General features: G+C 42.9%; 1 protein-coding gene across 1 annotated transcript in view; it reads right to left on the minus strand.

Moving 5' to 3' along the window:
* Positions 1–8,820, minus strand: part of FAM227A (family with sequence similarity 227 member A) — a 60,949-nt gene extending 52,129 nt beyond the window's left edge. Inside the window, 5 exon segments of the mRNA XM_067698718.1 lie at positions 272–395; positions 2,433–2,537; positions 3,034–3,135; positions 7,161–7,307; positions 8,748–8,820. Of these exon segments, the coding sequence (XP_067554819.1) occupies positions 272–395; positions 2,433–2,537; positions 3,034–3,135; positions 7,161–7,289 (460 nt within the window). The 5' untranslated portion in view covers positions 7,290–7,307; positions 8,748–8,820.
* Positions 8,821–19,561: the final 10,741 nt, after the last annotated feature.

The following is a 19,561-nucleotide window of genomic DNA, read 5'->3' on the forward strand; positions in this document are numbered from 1 at the left end:
TGTTAACTAACAGGGCTGTGCCGAAACCTGCTCCCTGCCGATGCAGCTGGGGACGAAAGGGGACTAGGAATGTCTCAGAACTGTTTGAGGGAGCAGAATCATGAGTACTCCTCGGGCTCTAACCACACACTTTACTTTCTTTATTGTCAAGGAGAGAAAAGAACAACTGCCTCGATGAAGAGGTGTGATGGCAAACAGGAACCTACCTGGGCTCGGGTGGAAGACGTGTTTCTGGAATTGCTTTCCCCAGGAGAAAGTAGCCACCTCTCACCTGAAATCCACAGGCTCATCGTGTTACAGATGTCAGACTTGAATTCGTGAGTGTTGAACCAGGACTGAGGGAAGCAGCAGCAGAAGCTGGTGTACAGGGCTTTACTCAGAAGTGATGGCAACCTCTGGGGGGCAAGCAGAGCTCAGGCAATATTCTGGACATTTCCACACCCAGAAAAGAGCCCCTGACTTCAGAAAGGACCTGTGATAAAACACTCTACCTGACACCATGCTGCCTTCCTGTTCACGAGGGAAGCAATTTCTATCTGCAGCTGCCCCACATCTCGGTGGACCCCTTACCCTACCTGGGAACCACTCCTCAAACACCATGCTACGTTGGCCAGCAAACCCCCCTCCCCCAGCTCCTCTGCATGCGGTCTGTGCCTCAGCCCCTTCTACAACCTGGCCAAAGATCAGCGCAGAAGATAACAAAGTACATTTGACATACCCATCTTGCTGTCCCCCAGAGATAATATTAAGTCCTACTTCCTGTTTTTTTTTTTTTCCTTTCCTGTGCATAAGTAGTACTGTTGTTCCTTTTTAACTATGGTTAAGGTCAAATTATACATTTATATCTGGCTTATTAATTTAACATCATAACATAAATACTTCCCCGGCTTACTATAAACTCTTTGGGATTTTTTTTTTCCAGTAGTGACCTTCATAGTATTGTGCTGAGTGACCATATCAAAATTTACTTAAACATTCAGCATCTGTGGATATTGTCTTGTTTCTAGGACTTTGCATTACAAATTATGCAGAATAATTATATTTATTTATTAAGCTAGCTCAGTGTCTGGCACATATTAAGCAATCAAAAGTTTGTTGAATGCATAAAAAAGTTTGTTGAATGCATAAATGAAAGCAGCTTTTACTATATATTCAAATATGACTTCCAGAAGATGGTATAATAAGAGTAATAATAGCAGCTATTATATATTGGGGGCTTAGCGTGTGCTGGGTGATATGTCAGATGCCTTACAAACATCATCTCATTTAATACTCAGGACAACTCAACGAGAGAGGCATTATTATCCTCATTTTATGGGTGATGAAACTGAGACACTGAAAGCCTAAGCAACTTGTTAAGCAGACACTTAACTAGTGTAAGTGCCTTTCAGCCCATCTGTCCCAATTCACTTCCCACTCAGGCTGTCTGAGTGCCATTTCCCTATGTCCTTCATAACACTGGGAATTACATTTTTTAATCTATGCAATCTAGCAGGTAAAAAGATGTACCAAAGGATTGTTTTAATTTGTATTTTCAATTATTATTATTTTGGGGAGGGCTGCACCACGCAGCATGCGGGATCTTAGCTCCCCGACCAGGGATAGAACCTGCGCCCCCTGCAGTGGAAGAGCAGAGTCCTAACCACTGGACCACCAGGGAATTCCCTCGATTATTGTCAAAGGTGAACTTTTTCTCCCATTTTTATTTCTTCCCTGGTGAATTTCTGGTTTATGTACTTTGTCCATTGGTCCATTTTTCTTATTGATTTGTAAGACTTCTTTATGTTGTGTGGCATATATGTTACCAGTATTTTTTGCATAGTTTCTCATTTGCCTTTTAACTTTGACTGTAGCAATTTAAATAATTTATATAGTTAAATCAGTCTTCTTATGGTTAATCCCTTGGGGTCATATTTAGAAAGTCCTTCCCTACCCCCAAATCATGTCAATATTCACTTATATTTTCTTCTAGCAACCCTTTTAGTATACATGTACATACACACATATATAAAAAGTACATATGTATATTCATAATTTTCAAATCTCATGCTTATTTAAATACTATAGAAATAAATAAAATATAAAAGGAAGCTTCTTATAACCTTATTCCCTGGAGATAATAAGCATTGCTATGAGTTTGGTAAATATTTTTCCAGACTTTTTTTTCTACTCATAGGCACACATACATATACATATAATTTTTCTAACATGGAGTTCTGTTTTTCACTTGAAATACATCATTACATCTTCCCTATCAGTATATATAGATCTACCTTATTTTGGGTAACTGCTGCATTACAAGTCAGTATATGAATACATCACAACTTACTAATTACTCCCTTATGGAAAGCACGTTACGGGCATTAACTTGGCACTAGCAGTGAACAGCTATCCAATGTGATTTTTTTTCCTGAACAGCGATTGATGCTCACTTTTAAGAGAGCCTCTTCGTAGTGGGACCTGGATTCACAAGACAAAAGAAAGGCGTAGTGCTGGGCTATCCGGTCGAACAGCTTGTTCTGGACTTCCTTCTTTGGCTACCGGGAATAAAAACGGAGAAGGAATTACTAGAGCCCCTTGTTGAAGCGGCCAAGGACTGGGAATCTTAACTAAGTATTTCTCTCATTTTTAGGAATCTTATTCTCAAGGTAATTAATCTCATATTATTTATGAAATACTACACTGATTTGTTTTATAGGATCTATAAAACACATACAGAGAGGTAGAATGTCGAGGAAAGCACCCAAACTCTGGGCCAGGAGGTCCTGACTTTACTCTCTGCCCTGCCATTGACCAGCCATGTGACACGGACCAGTTCTTAATGCTCTGGGGAGCTGCAGGACGTGGTGCAATGTTTACAGCCCAGAGTGCATGGACGAGGCATGGGTGGGGAAGGGACAGGGTGTGACAGATGAGGCTGCCGGGGCGGTCCGTGGAATCAGAAGGGCTTACAGCCCACGTTAAAGAGGCTGGGGTTTGTGCCACAGAAAAATAACTTAAGTGAGGGAGAGAAGCCGTCGGATTTGCATTTACCTGGTACCTTTCATGAAAGATCCACCAGAAGCTATCCAGCCACATGGCTCTTACAGAAGGAGAACGGAGAAACTGCTCTAATTCTCTATCTGAACAGAAAGACTTGAAAAGAAACAAAATTCACATGATTATTGCTATTGTTATTGTTTATTTATTTACTTATTTATTCTTTGAAATTTACCTGGAGCCACAGCCAGATTCATAATCATCTCCACTCAAAACCTGCTTTTCCACCTATGTTCCATGGCTTGTTACTGTCATTAATCACACCACCTCCCCGCCAGACGTCTTTGGAGTCAACACACTTTGGGGTCAACTTAAAAAAAAAACCCACCTAACCTTTCAGTGAGTGCCAACTATTTACCTTGCCAGGTGTTTTTACATGTTCTCATTTAACCCTTACAATAATCATACAAAGCATGTGTTATTATCTCCATTTCACAGATGAGGAAACTGAGGACTAAACTGATGAAGTCACAGGAATCCCTGGAGGTCCAGAGGTTAGGACTCTGCGTTTTCACTGTTGAGGGCACGGGTTTGATCCCTGGTGGGGGAACTAAGATCCTGCAAGCCACGTGGCACAGCCAAAATAAATATATTGCTGAAGTCTCTTGCCCAAAGTAACACAGCCAGCAAGTGGCAGAGCCAGGATCGGAACCCATAACTCTAGGCAGTTGCTCCATGCTGTCATCTGTGTTCATTCAATAATAATCAGTATCAACAAACATAGATATTATACAGATGCAAATCACTGGACCATGAAATCCTGCTGAGTTAGCAGTAAGCATATGGAGTTCTAAAATTAGAACAGAATTATCAGTGAACTCAGAGAGGCAGAAAATTCAGGCTTCATTGTCCTAAACTGGGTCTTGAACCTTCCCTGACTCCAAAGCTGCTACCACAATAATATGTAACATTTGGTGAATGCTTGCCATGTATCAGGCACTGAGCTATGCCGTTCATTGTTTATCTCACTTTATTTTTCATCATCTATCTCTGCGGTTGGTGCTGGTTGATGGAACTGTTATCCCCAATTTATAGAAGAGAAAAATGAGGGTCGAAAGGTCAGGATTCTTGCCTAAGCTTACATAGCCTAGGAGGCTCAAAAGCAGGCAGCCTGGCCCCAGAGACATGGTAAGGCTGCCTCTCCTCTTACCATTAAGAGGAGCAGAGATCTCTCTCTTGCCCCCATCCTGGATGCAAAGGGAAAGACTCCTTGGCACTCCCTTCAAGCCTACAGAAGCTGAGGGCATGGTGCATTGATACACAAGCCACCCTAGTTAGCAGGGAGCTCTCTGAGCCCTGCTCTTGGCTTTGTCTTTTCCGCCATTCCTCATGTCTCCTTAGAGAGGCAGTATCGTCAGAGAGGTGGAGAGCACAGACTGCTACCGCACTGCCTGGATTCTAATCCAGCTCTTAAGCTTATTAGCTGCGTGACCCTGAGCAATGTTACTGAAACTGTCTGTGCTCAGTTTCCTCATCTGGGAAATGGAGATGATGATGACGACAGTCCCTACCTCCAGGACTGCTATGAGGGTTAAATGAATGAGTGACACACACGCAAAGCATACATACTCACTTAGAACAGTGCCAGGCACTTAGGCAACACTTGTTAAGAGTGTGCTAGTTCTTTATCGTTTATTTATTCACGCTCCTGCTTCCTTTCGAAAAGATTTCATTTCAGCTCTTCAACAGATATTTTTCGAGCACCTAGGTGCTCGGGATGTTGATGAGAGTCCCTGCCCTGAAGGTGTTCACAGGTAAACAGACATTTGAGAGAAGGAATCCCAGGAGGAGGCAAGTAAAATTTGGGATGGCCCCCCGAGCAGGATGGAAGAGGGTCCTTTTAAAGCCAGGGCACATATCTGCCTTGGGTTTCCTGGGAGCCAAAGAAAAGCAGGAACCAGCATCAGTTATAAGACTAAAAGCATTCCCGTAGATGCACAGTTTTTCTTGGGATTCAGGTCTCAGGAAAACATTCCCCAGGGGACATTAATTAGCATCGTAGTCACTGTCCTGGGGGCCACCCACACAGCAAATGGAGCAAGAGCACATGTGGCTGGGCCAGCGGGCCTGTCAGGGGCAGCAGAGGTGCTGGAAGGTCTCACAGGAACGGCGGGTCTGTGAAACACCCCATCCATTTCCAAAGGTCTTTCTTCCGTTTTTAAATTATAGAAAAAGGAAGAAGAAAAAAACCTATAATCTTGTACACCTGCAACTAATACAACATTGTAAATAAACTATGTTTCAATAAAATTTTTTTAAAAAACTACAATCTTATTACTCAGAGAATGCTAGTGATAGCTATGTATGGTTTCACCCCAGATTTTCCTGTGTGTGCTTACGTAACATTGTACTGCAATTTTATATACCGATGTTTTTCATTTAACAACATAGCATAGCATGTTAAAATACACTCTTCATAAATATTCATTGTAGTGGCTAAGTAGTCCATCATGTATAAACCAAAAATGACTGTACTGTTCTTCTATTATTGATCATTAAACTTTTCTAATAACATTGATAATAAAAACTATCATTTTTTGAGCAATTATGACTTACTAAGCACTGTGCTAAGTGTGCTTATGTATATTATCTTATTTAATTTACAATAATACTTCAAGGTAGAGACTATTGTTATCCCTGTTTTTTTTTTTTGCGGTACGCGGCCCTCTCACTGCTGTGGCCTCTCCCGTTGCGGAGCACAGGCTCCGGACGCGCAGGCCCAGAGGCCATGGCTCACGGGCCCAGCCGCTCCACGGTATGTGGGATCTTCCCGGACAGAGGCTCGAACCCGCGTCCCCTGCATCGGCAGGCGGACTCTCAACCACTGCGCTACCAGGGAAGCCCTGTTATCCCTATTTTATAGGAGAAGAAACTGGAGCCCAGAGAGCTACTTAACCACCAAAGATGTACTGCCCTCCAGTCCCTTGCTATCACAGAATCCACGTGGTGAGCATCTTTTTACATTGTCCTGGAGAGAATGTGATGCTCTGAGTGCCTGCTGCTCCTCTACCTCTCTGATAAAGAAAGCAGGGGATCAGGTACCTGATCCCAGGGTGACCACTACCTGCCCTGGGGACCAGCACCTGGTGAAAGGCAGCTTACTGACTGCAGTCCACGCCAGAGCCCGGCACTGGAAGTCCAGCAGACACCATCGTCATACTGGGCAGTGACTGGCCTAAACAGATCATTGCTCTTAGGAAGTCTGAATGCAAGATGGAACAGAGGTAGAGACACAGCCAGAGAGAGGGCAGCAGGGAAAAATCATGAAGATGGGGAGAAGAAGGCAGAGGAGGGAGAGGGAGACAGGGAGGAGGAGATGGGGGTGGGCAGGGAGAGGGAGAAAGAGGGAGAGAGGGGGGTGTGGTTTGAAGCAGCAGTGAGAAGTACAGACAGAAGAGACTGCAAAGCTGGGTCCCAAGAATGGGGGTGAGGGTGACTCGTTAGGAGCTGAGGATACAATGTCATAGCTGCTTTGGGAACCCTGGAGTTGTGCCATCGTGAAGGGCGATGAGGCACAGCTGTAAGGCTGCTGAGACCATTTTCTGGGCCTCCTCCCCTCTCCACCCCTCCTCACAACTATCCCCCAGCTCCTGAGTGGCCAGCGTTGTCTCACACGCACACAGGTTCTTCAGGGCCTTCGAATTCTCCCTTCCTTCCTTCCTAAGGAACCCAGTGTGAACTGCTCTCCAAGTGGGTGACTCACCCCAAGGGGTACCACAGGGTGTGGGAAGTAAATATTCTAACTAATGTCTAATTAAGAAAAAAAAGAAATTAAATTTACCAATATACAACATCGTGACTGACAAAAGAACACATATATCATTTATAAAGAAACATATATCATGAGGGTGTGAACTCAAAATGTTGTGCTAATAGGATATGTGATCAGAACAGTTAGTTGGGAGACCAGAGGTCTGGGAGAAAGGATGTAGGTTTTGGAGGAAACGTGGGCCTTGTGTCTAATCTCAGCTCAGTCACTTGCAAACTGTGTGGCCCTCAGCAACTTAATTGCCACCACTCTTGGTTTCCTGGTGTGTAAAACTGGGACCGCTGTGTCTGCCGCGCAGGTTGGTGTGAGGCTGGCTGGATATCACAGAGGGGCTGCCGCTCTCTTTCCTTACCTTGCCACTAAGGGGGTTTCTCTCGGCCTGGATCACATTGCCCACCATGTCATAGAAGTCCACTCCATTTGGAAGGTTGTTTGGCTTAGAGTCGTCAAACTGTGCATACTGGTACAGCTCTGCCAGCATATTTTTGTCTGCTATTTTCTGAAGAAAAGAGCAGAATACGAAAATGGGGTCCATCATTTTGACAGTTTAAAACAATACAGTATCTGCTTTTTATCACGGAGACAATATAACAACCTTATAGACAGAGTGTTTTATAGAGTGCGTTCATGATCGCAGCACCCCTTACCAAACACCTATATACATTATTTCCACTTTCCCTTTCTGGCTTTGAGCACATGTATACAGATATGTATGTTACTTCAATCATTTTAGAATACGTATATGTACACACACACTTTTATGTCCTGCTTTATCCACTTAACTTTAGATTTTTCACATTGTTACACTGTTTTCAAATTTATCATTTAAAATAATATATCTTGTTAACAAGATTGCTTTAATTTAACTACTCACCGATCACTTCAAATTAATATTATTTATTAGTAACTTGGAGCATACGGTTCACCTCTTTGGGGTTATTTATTTAGTATGAATTTCTCAAAATGGCACTATTAGATCAAAGGATACAACTATCCCTATGGTGCTTAACATATATATTAAATGGATTTTTAGAATAAAAATAAAATATGACTATAAAAAATGTAAAAATACAGAAAAGTAGAAAGAGGAAACCTATTACCGCCACCCAAAGGCACCTACTGGAAACATGCTGAGGGACTGAGTTCCTCTCTAACTGGGCTATGGCCTTGACAATGGAAGAACTCAGTGATTAACTGCTTTGACTCTGAGTCAGATGTCAGCTCTCCCATTTACTAGCTGTCCTGCCTTGGACAGGACATTTAAATGTGCTCAGCCACCATCATGGGTAGTATGACAGTTTCAGTGCAGACCGTCAACCATCGGGCTTTATGCTGTGTGGCTAAAAAGTGAAAAAAGGATAACGTGTTCCCCAGCATTTCCAGGTTTGAATACACACGAGCTGGGTAGTTAAAGAGCCAGCTTAGGAGGATCTTAACTGGGGCGGCTGTATGGCGGGGCCAGGCTGTGGTTGCAGAGGCAGCAGAGAGAGCCTGGCCGCAGGTCCGGGGATCTGAGAGGGAAGCAGGTCTCTGGTACTGAAAAGCTGCCTGATGCTGGACACATCCTCTGACTGTTCCCGACTGCCAGCGTCCCGGGCTATCTGCAGTGACCGACAAAACCAGCCCTGCTGTGGGAATGGGCCCCGCGGAGCTGCGCAGCACAGTGGCTGTGTGAACTGAATCTGAACTCACTGTTTTTAGGGCAAACATCTTCTGAGTTCTAAAAATAAACAGACAAATGACCTCTAGAACACTCCTCATTCTATCTTTTTGAGTCGTTACGAGAAATTCCAGCATTATTAAAATATTTTAAGATTCTCTAAAAAGGGAATTCTGCCATTTTCCTGCGTAGTCACCATCCAGGTGCCAAGTATCCCCTCCCTGGGAATAAAATCTAGTCCATGCCCAGCAGAAACAGACCTAGCAATAGATCTCTTACCCTTTTGATAATGAAAGATTTGACATTCCTGGATTCTGAGCCTTTGCAAATATACTGAGATTTTCTTTCGCTCTTTTCTGCAGAAGTATGGAAGAAGAGAAATAGGATGTGAGTAACCACGGGGTCTGTCCACTGCTGTGTGGTGATCATACCTGTGATTTTTCATTCAACCTGAGCAGATGACACGCACACTATTAGTCTCCCTAGATCCCACCTGGGTTGCTGACTTACTAAGATTCCCCTCATTTGATTAGACTGCTTGAGCCAGAGAAGCAGCCAGGAGGAGAAGATAAAACGTGGGCTTTGAAGTCAGGCTGGGGAGAACCCAGGACCTGCCGCAGACAAGCTGTGTGGCTTTCGGCAAGTTGTTCCCTTACCCCCAAGCCTATTCTCTCATCTATAAAACACTTTCTACGGCACCCGCCTCACAGGTAGGGGGCATTAGGAACCTTTAACAGGGGGATACGTATGAAAGCACCTGGTGCAGTGTGTCCCATACAGGTCGTCTGGAAATGGTGTTGTCCCTCCCCCCTTTCTTGCCCTATGCCAAGAAGTCAGATTAAAGGCTCTTTCAGAAGAGGCTAAAAATACCCTCATCTGAGACTCCAGACTCCTACTCGATTACATTTTAGATACTAAAAAACCAAACCCCACAAAAACACCATCAAGGCTATGAGAAAGGAGTTTTGCCTTTGTCTCCCAAGCTGCCGTGACTTCTCTCTCCTTTTAAAGCCTTCTTCTCCATCTCGTACTTCTCAATTGCCTTCGAAAACCAAAAAAGAAATGGGGTTTTAGGGGTTAGTGCAAATCTTAGAGGAGGGCAGGGGTCAGGGAGTAGGCCATTTCTCCTGCTGGTGTGCAAAAGACCTGGAACAAAGTGCGTGGCAGGGCCTTGCTGTCTCCCACTAGGTGGTAGGGCCTTGGTGGCCATCTGTGTCACTGACCTCATCCCCCTGAGTGTCACCACCGATGTGTCCCCCACCCCCACGCTCTCTCACCTGCCCCTCCTCCTGGCTACGCTCCTGAGGAGTACAGGATTGGGAACAGGGTTCCGATCATGGCTCCACGGGTTACAAGCTACTGTTTGACCTCTGTAAAGGGGGATAATAATACCTGCCTCCCAGTGCTCTCATAAGGATAAGATATAAAGAATGTAATACGCTGTGAAACACTAGCACAGAGGCTTTCAGATCGGAGCTGCTCCATAAAGGGTAACTATTATTATTATTAATCATCATACCCCTGACCTCTCAAGTGATTTCCCTTGATCTCTGACTCCTCTTACCCCCAGTCCTGCCAAAAAGGGAGGAAAGGAAAATGAATGTCAGTGACCCAGCAAGTTGTACTGATTGTCAACCAGCCCAGCGTTGAGCTTGGGTAACGAAGTTAAAGTATGATTATGTCTTCACCACCCTCAAGGAATTTACAGTCTATTCAGAGAACCAATCAACACACGTGGAACAATTAAGTCCTAAACTGCTATGTTTAGGATTCAAAGGAGTAAGATCGGTATGGGCTGGAGCAGTCACAGAGGACTGGCCAGAAGTGGCGGGGCACGAGTGTTGGGAATATGAGGGAGGAGGCATCTCTCCTTAGCTTGATAAACCGTGAAGTGCCCCTCCAGCTTTCCCCCACCTTTCTCCTGAACCGGCAGCCCCGGCCTGCACGATGAGCTAAAGGTACTGGAGTGTGTGCAGGTGTGTGTGTGTGTCAGGGAAGGGGTCACACTGCTAAGCCTATGCATCAACACTGTCACTCCAATTAAGTACACTAGAGAAGGCATGATGGATGAATGAATCGGACGGGTGTGTGTCAATATAGCCACGTCTTTGATACCTGCCAGGATGTCACTGTAGCTGATATTGTCAGGGCCCGGAAGGATGGACAAGATTTGCACAGAGAAAGAACAGAAAAGATAGTTGAACGCTGGAGGAAAAGCAAGTTTTAGGGCAAGAATGATGAGACCTGAGTTTGCATTTGAGACGACGGAAGGACCTACAGCTGGGGCTGTTCCCTGGGAAGGCAGCTCCCAAACCTGGCTGATGACCAGCCTTGCTGCGGAAGTATTCAGATATACAGGTTCATTAGAATCTGGAATAAACATCCAATCCAAGGAATAAATGTCATTCCTTATCGGGTTCTGAATTGTTTATTGTGGCCCCTGAGTTGTTCTCTAAATTTAAAAAACAATAAATATTTTACGTGATACAAAATCAAATACGGTAAAAAGTCTCCTTCCTACTGCTCACCCAAGACCCTTAGTTTCTTGCACAGCTTTCTAGAGATATTCTGTACCTATTCAGATGAGAGCACACACAGCTCACAGGCCTGTGCCTGGCTCTCTTCACTTTTAGTTTTTAAAAAGCTCCCAGGGGAGTCTGATGATCAGCTAGGTTTAGGTATCACTGCTCTAGGTAGCTGGGAATATGAGACTGAAAAACAGGTGAGAAGATAGAATTTGCAAACATATCATTCATTCCACGAATCTTCCCTGAGCACCTACTAAAAGCCAGGTGCTGGGCTGGTGTCCAAGAGAAGATGCAGCCGTGAGCAGTGAAGCCCGTCTCTGCCCACCAAGGGCTCAGAGACTAGCAGGGAGAAGCCGGTGATTATGAGGTGACTGATGCTGCTGTGGGGAGGGACAGGATGCCAGAAGGGCGCCCCGATGGGGCACCTACACTGATCTTGGGCTGAGAGTGCAGGGAAGGCCTTTGCAGAGGCAGTGGCCTATCGGGAGAGGAAGGAACACACCTACTGCTGGAGTGAATGGTGAAGCTGTGACGGTGGGTGAACAAGCTCCCAAAGGAAGGAGACTGGAAAGAAGAGCTAGGCAAGTTCACGGCCAAAGTCTTGGGGGGAACCCACATTTAGGGCATGGGAGAAGGAATAGAAATAGGACATGGCCGTGGGGGAAGTCGGCGGGGGGTGTCTGGGTCTCAGAAGGAGGCGGCTCACTCATTTGCTAGTACAGCTATTAAACACTTCTTACGCACCAGGTACGTGCTAGGTGCCACGTGGTAGGGCAGCGTGGAGCCTGGCTATAGGTGCTGACGTGGGAGAAGCAGCCATACAGTCAAGGCCTGATATATAAAGGGCAGGGCACACCGCAGCCAGCAGAGGTTGGGCAGGGTAGCCCAGGGGTGGGCTCTGGTGGCAACAGGCAGCCAGCATCTGCCAGGTCTGACCAGCTGCCTGCGCAGAGGAGCAGGAAGGATGCTTCCTCCAGGTCACGTGAGGATCCACGATTGCTCCTGCCAGCCCTGGCCCTGTTCTGAGTGGCAATGAAGAACACCGAGGAGCTGTGCCCATGCTGGGCAGCCTTGAAAAGCCACCAGATCCTGCTACTGAGAGAATCATCTCATTCATTTCCCTGGTTCTCAAGTTATCATTAAAAAAACCACAGAACTGACATATAAATACATTCTTGTTGTAAAATACCCAAACATTACAGAAGTAGTCAGGGTAAAAACAGTTTACCCGCTTCCACCCCACTCCCTTGCCAGAACCGACTCCATCTGATGCGCATCCTTCCAGACCCCTCCCCCACACATTTATACATATACAATGTGCTTCTTGTGGGCCAGGCACTGATCTAAGGGTTTTCAGGAGTCTCAACTTGTCCAGTTCTCTCAGAGATGATACATCTATGAGGCAGGTATGTTATTAATGTTATCACTATTTTACAGGAAACTGAGACTCATAAAGGTTAAATAATTTACCTAATGTCACAGTGTGAGAAAACAGTAAAGCAGCAGGAATTTAAACTCTGACAGTCTTATTTTGTGCCTCTGGTGCTCTACCCTCATGCACACATACAGAGGTATAAGGCTTTTTACATGGAATCATTCCAAATAGTGTGTGTGTCTATTTTGCTTTCATTTACAACTCAATTCTAGAATGTGTTCGACAGTGGGGCAGGGGAAACAGAAGCTCATGGTGTCCTTTCCACTTCAGTGAAGAATGCCTTCACTTCTGTGAAAAGCAACTTGACTATATTTACCAAAATTTTAAATTTCACTTCTAGGGCTCTAGCTTGCAAAAATATTTGCAAATGAGTCCCAAGATACATGTACAAAAATATTCACATGTTCACTATGATGAAAATAGCACTGAAATACTTATTGATAGGGAAGAGTTAAATTAATTATGCCATATCCAACTTTTCGAATATTATGCAGCTACGAAAAGAATGGGATCAGTCAACAGCACTGACTTTGAAAAATCTCCAAGAGGTATTTATGCTAAAAATAAATAAATAAGAAAAAAATAAAAGCAGCTTCCAAAACAATATTTATGGTATGATCCTGATTACATTAAAAAAGAAAACAATAACCCTAAATGTCTATATTGTATATTTCTAATGTATTTTTTAAAAGTTCTGGAAGGATACAATAACCCTAAAAGAAAACAATAACCCTAAATGTCTATATTGTATATTTCTAATGTATTTTTTTAAAGTTCTGGAAGGATACACACCACATAACTAGCATCTAGGGAGGGATCTAGGGCTGAGAGGGAAAGTGACTTTCACTGTTTACTTACATACTTGTAGATACCTGAATACTTTAGAATAAGCATGCATTACCTTGCTATTTAAATTTTTTTTAATAAAAGAAAAAAATTGTTGACTCAAGAGCTAAACTGGCCCAAAGGTCAGCTGGAAAAGCCGAGGTGAGGGTAAAGCTAAAAACTGTGGAGGCAGATCACCAGGTTCAGGACCCTGGGCCAGAGGAACTTGGTGGAGAGCAAGACGCCAGGTAGGAAGGGGTGAGGAGGCTTAGGTGGAGTGAACTGGCAGGAAGTAAAAGGAGCAGGGTTAAGACAGACTGAAGAAGCAGAGAGAAGGGATGGGAGAGAAGGAGGGCCAGGGAGCATGGTGGACTGAAGATCAGGCCAAGTGAGAACCCACAGAGAAGGTCCTCCCAATCTACAGAACTGCACTGCCAACAAATGACTTGGGTTCTCATCTAGTCTGAGTCTCTTTCATTGTGTTTGGAGACGTAGTCAGTAACATAAATGAGTGAAGCCGGCCGAGCGTAAGACCATGTGGCAACCAACACTTTGCCTCCATATCAGGAGCGTCAGGGAGTGGTGGGAACTGTAGCAACCTGGAGACCTCACGCTCTGATAAAGAGAGCCACTGCTGTTCTGCTCCAGCTGGTGACCCCATCTGGAAGTGCGGAGGAAACATAACCATTCTTAAATATCCCATATAGCATTTTGTCTTCCCTCAGGAGACAATAATTTACCAAGCCTAACCCACCTGGGGGAGGGGAAATACCCAATTCTAGCACCATTTAGCTATCTTGTCCCACCCAAGCGGAGGAAAAAAACTGAGAAGCAATGGTGAAGTCCAGTCCAGAGGTACCGAAGGTTCATCAGAAGACTGAGACCCAACCATAGGACTACAGAACACTCCCCCCACAACCCTCACACCTACCACCACATCACTGAAGGCCTATTTACCACAGTTCCTTTTACCCAGTACGTCATATCTACCTTTCAACAAAAAATTACAAGGCATACTAAAAGGCAAAAGGCACAGTTTGAAGAGCATAAACAAGCATCAGAACCAGAGTCAGACATGGCAGAAATGTTGGACTTATCAGACCAGGAATTTTTAAAAATTATGATTAATATTCTAAGGGCTTTTACAGAAAAAGCAGGAAACATACAAGAACAGAAGGATAATGTAAACAGAGAATGAACATTCTAAGAAAGGGTCCAAAACAAATGCTAGAGGGGACTTCCCTGGCGGTCCAGTGGTTAAGACTTCGCCTTTCACTGCAGGGGGTGCGGTTCGATCCCTGGTTGGGGAGTTAAGATCCCACATGCCTCGTGGCCAAAAAAACAAAAACATAAAACAGAAGCAATATTGTAGCAAATTCAATAAAGACTTTAAAAATGGTCCACATCAAAAGAATCTTTGAAAAAAAAATGCTAGAGATCAAAAACACCGTAACAAAATAGAAGGATGCCTTTGATGGGCTCATTAGTTGACTAGACATGGCTGAGGAAAGAATCTGAGTTTGAGGAAATGACAATCGAAACTTCCAAAACCGAAAAGCAAAGAGAAAAAAAAAAACTGAAAAATACCCCCCAAACAGAACAGAATATCCAAGAACTATGGGACAACTATTAAAAAGTGTAACATGTGCATAATAGGAATACCAGAAGTAGAAGAAAGAGAGAAAAGAACAGAAGGAATATTTGAAGGAAAAAACGACTGGAAAATTTCCCAAATTAATGTCAGACACCAAAACACAGATCCAGGAAACTCAGATAACACCAAGTAGGATATATGCAAAAAACAAAAACAAAACCCAAAAAACTACACCTAGGCATTTCATATTCAAACTTTAGAAAATCAAAGATAAAAATCTTTAGGGACTTCCTGGTGGTCCAGTGGGTAAGACCCTGTGCTCCCAATGAAGGGGGCCCGGGTTCAATCCCTGGTCGGGGAACTAGATCCCACACACATGCTGCAGCTAAGAAGTCCGCATACTGAAACTAAAAGATCCCGCATACCACAATTAAAGATCTCACACGCGGCAACGAAGATCCCACGTGCTGCAACTAAGAGCTGGCACAGGGCTTCCCTGGTGGCGCAGTGGTTGAGAGTCCGCCTGCCGATGTGGGGGTCGCGGGTTCGTTCCCCGGTCCGGGAGGATCCCACATGCCGCGGAGCGGCTGGGCCCGTGAGCCATGGCTGCTGAGCCTGCGCGTCCGGAGCCTGTGCTCCGCAACGGGAGAGGCCACAACAGTGAGAGGGCCGCGTACCGCAAAAAAAAAAAAAAAAAGAGCTGGCGCAGCCTAAATAAATAAATAAATATTTAAACAGAGACAAAAAAAAAAAAAGAAACAAAAATCTTGAAAGAAGCCAGAGGGGGGAAAAATACCTTACCTATAAAAGAGCAAAGATAAGAATTACATCCGACTTCTCAGAAACCATGCAAGCAAGAGGAAAATGAAGTGAAATATTTAAAGTGTTAAGGAAAAAACCCCTGCCAACCTGGAATCCTGTACTCTGCAAAATTATCCCTCAAAAGTGAAGGAGAAATGAAGGCTTTCTCAGGCAAACGAAAACGGAGGGAATTTGTTGCCAGTACATCTGCCGTGAAGAAATGCTGAAAGCAGTTCTTTAGAGGGAAGGAAAATGATACAGGTCAGAAACTTGGATCTACATAAAGAAAGGAAGCGCATCAAAGAACGAATCAGTGAAAGTAAAATTAAAAAATTTGGTTTTTTATTCTTAATTGATCTAACAGATAGCAGTTTGTTCAAAATAATAGTAGTAGCAATGTGTGTGTATATACGTATACACACATATACAAGTGAAATGAAATGAATGATGGCAATGATACAAAAGAGAGGAGGATGGAATTAGGAATATTTTATTATTATCAAGTATTTGCATTACCCGTGAAGTGGTACAGTAATATTTGAAAGTAGACTTAGATTAGTTGTAAATGTATATTTTAAACTCTAGGGCAACCACTAAAAAAAGTACAAAAAGTACAAAAAGAAGTATGATTGATATGCTAAGAAAGGAGAGAGAATAAAATCACATAAAATGCTCAACTAAAACCACAAAAGGCAGAAAAAGTTTGGAAGACAAAAGTAGGAAAAAAGGAGACTTCCCTGGTGGTCCAGTGGTTAAGAATCCGCCTTCTGGTGCAGGGGACGTGGGTTCGATCCCTGGTCAGGGAACTAGGATCCCACACGTCGCAGGGAAACTAAGCCCACGTGCCGCAACCACTGAGCTCATGTACCATAACTAAAGAGAAGCCCATGTGCCACAACAAAGAGCCCGGGTGCTGCAACTAAGACCTGACACAGCCAAAAAATAAAAATAAATTAAAAATAAATAAATATTTTAAAACACAGGAACTAAGAACAGGCCAAGAAATAGAAAACAGAACAAATATGGTAGATATTAATCCAACTATATCAATAATCACTTTAAAATGAAAGGTCTAAATATGCCAATTAAAAGACAGAGATTGTCAGAGTAAATCCAAAAACAAGATCCAAAATACTTTGTCTGTAAGAAACCCATTTTAAATATAAATAAATATATAGATTAGAAGTAAAGGGATGAAGAAAGATATACCATACTAACACTAATTTTAAAAAAAAGTATATTTCACTCAGAGCAGACTTCAGGTCCAGGAAAGTTATCAGGGATAAAGAGGGGCATTATGTAATGATAAAGGGGTCAATACACCAAGAAGACTTAACAATCTTAATGTGTATGTGCCTAAAAACAGAGCATCAAAATACATGAGGCAGAAAAAGAATTGCATGGACAATGAATCCATTGATGAATCTACTATAATAGTTAGAGACTTTAATACTCCTCTGTTAGAAAGGGAGAGATCCTGCAGATAGAAAATTAGTAAGAAAATAGCTGAACTCAACAGCATCATCAATCAACTGGATATGTGCCCTTTCCTATAACCAACAATGAACAAGTGGAATTTGAAATTAAACCCAATACCATTTATATTAACAAAAAAATGAAATACATAGGTATAAATCTAATAAAATATGTACAAGATCAAAATAAGAAAAACTACAAAACTGATGAAATAAATTAAACAACTAAATAAATGGAGATATTCCATGTTTACAGATGGAAAGGCTCAATATTGTCAAGACGTCAGTTCTTCCCAACTTGATCAATGCAGTCCCAATCAAAATTCCAGCAACTTATTTGTCGATATTGACAAACTAATTCTAAACTTTACATGGAGAAGTAAAAGACCCAGAATAGCAAACCCAGCATTGACGGAGAACTGACACTACTTGACTTCAAGACTTACTTACTATAAAACTACAGTAATCAAGACAGCGTGGCATTGGCCAAAAAAACAGACAAATAGATCAATGGAACAGAATAGAGAGTCCAGAAATAGACCCACATAAACAAAGTCAATTGATCTTTGACAAAGAGGCAAAGGCAATACAATGGAGCAAAGATAGACTTTTCAACAAATGGTGGTCAAACAACCGAACATCCAAACGCAAAATAATGAACCTAGACACAGACCTTACATCTTTCACAAAAATTAAGTCAAAATGGATAACAGACCTAAATATAAAACTCCTAGAAGATAACCTAGATGAGAAAACCTAGTTGACCCTGGGTTTCGCAATGACTTTTTAGATACAACAGCAGAGGCATGATCCATGAAAGAAATAACTGATAAGCTGGACTTCATTAAAACTTAAAACTTCTGCTCTACAAAGGACAATGTCAAGAGAAAAAGAAGACCAGCCACAGACTGGACAGAATATTTGCAAAAGATACATTTGATAAAGGACTGTTATCCAAAATATACAAAGAAATCTTAAAACCCAACAATAAGAAAACAAACAACTCAATTAAAAAATGGGGCAAACACCTCAACAGACACCTCACCACCAAACAAGATATACAGATGGAAAGTAAGCATATAAAAAGATGTTTAATATCACGGTATTAGAGAACTGCAAATTAAAACGACGAGATATCACAGTATACTGGTTAGGATGGCCAAAATCCCAAACACTGACAACACCAAATGCTGACGAGGATGTGGAGCAACAGGAACTCTCATTCACTGCTGGTGGGAACGCAAAAGGGCACAGCCACTTTGGGAGACAATTGGGCAGTTTCTTACTATACTAAACATACTCTTACCATATGGTCCAGGATTCATGCTCCTTGGTATTTACCCAAATGAACTGAAAATATATGTCCACACAAAACCCTGCATATGAATGTTTATAGAAGCTTTATTCAAAGTTGCCAAAACTCAGAAGCAACCAACATGCCCCTCAGTAGGTTAACGGATAAATAAACTGTGGACATCCAGACAACAGAATACTATTCAGCGCAAAAAAGTAATGAGCTATCAAGCCATGAAAAGACATGGAGAAACCTTAAAGACATATTACTAAGTAAAAGAAACCAATCTGAAAAGGTTACATACTTTATGGTTCCAATTCCATGACCTTCTGGAAAAGGTAAAACTAAGGAGATAGCAAAAGATCAGTGGTTGCCAAGGACTGGGGGGAGAGAGGGATGAATAGCAGCACAGAGGATTTTTAGGGCAGTGAAACTATTCCGTATAATACTATAAGGGTGGACACGTATCATTATACATTTGTCCAAACTCATAGAATGTACAGCACAAGGAGAGAAACCTAATGTAAACATGGGCTTTGGGTGAATGTGATGTGTCAATTTAGGTACATCAATTATAATAAATGTTCCACTCTGGTGATGGGGAGGCTGTGCATGTGTGGGGACAGGGAGGGGTATGTGGGAACTCCGTACTTTCAGCTCAATTTTGCTATGAACCCAGAACTTCTCTAAGAATAAAGCTTATTAATTTTAAAAATATATCTTTGAGACTTCTATTGTGCAAATGTGCTTTCAAATAAGTAGAGGGGCCCCTAGGGCACTTCCTTGCTGGAAGCCTCGCCTCAGCACACATAACTTACCAGGCTGTGTACCAGCGGGTTGGGACTCAGATCTGTCTCAGCAATCCCTTGGTTCACCTGCTGTATGGAGCCAATGCAGCAGGCTGGGAGGTGAGTCTGTTAAGGAAACTTTATGGGTGATGACTACACACAAATAGAACAGGATGGGGCGAGCCTGTAAAGAAAAGCAGCTCACTGCCTTTCTGTGCTTTTTTTTTTCCCCCACAGTTCATTTATTTTTTAAAATTTAATTTATTTTTTTATACAGCAGGTTCTTTTTTTTTTTTTTTTTTGCGGTACGCAGGCCTCTCACTGTTGTGGCCTCTCCCGCTGCGGAGCACAGG

The sequence above is a fragment of the Pseudorca crassidens genome, chromosome 11 (assembly GCF_039906515.1).
Source record: "Pseudorca crassidens isolate mPseCra1 chromosome 11, mPseCra1.hap1, whole genome shotgun sequence".
NCBI classification, from domain to species: Eukaryota; Metazoa; Chordata; class Mammalia; order Artiodactyla; family Delphinidae; genus Pseudorca; species Pseudorca crassidens.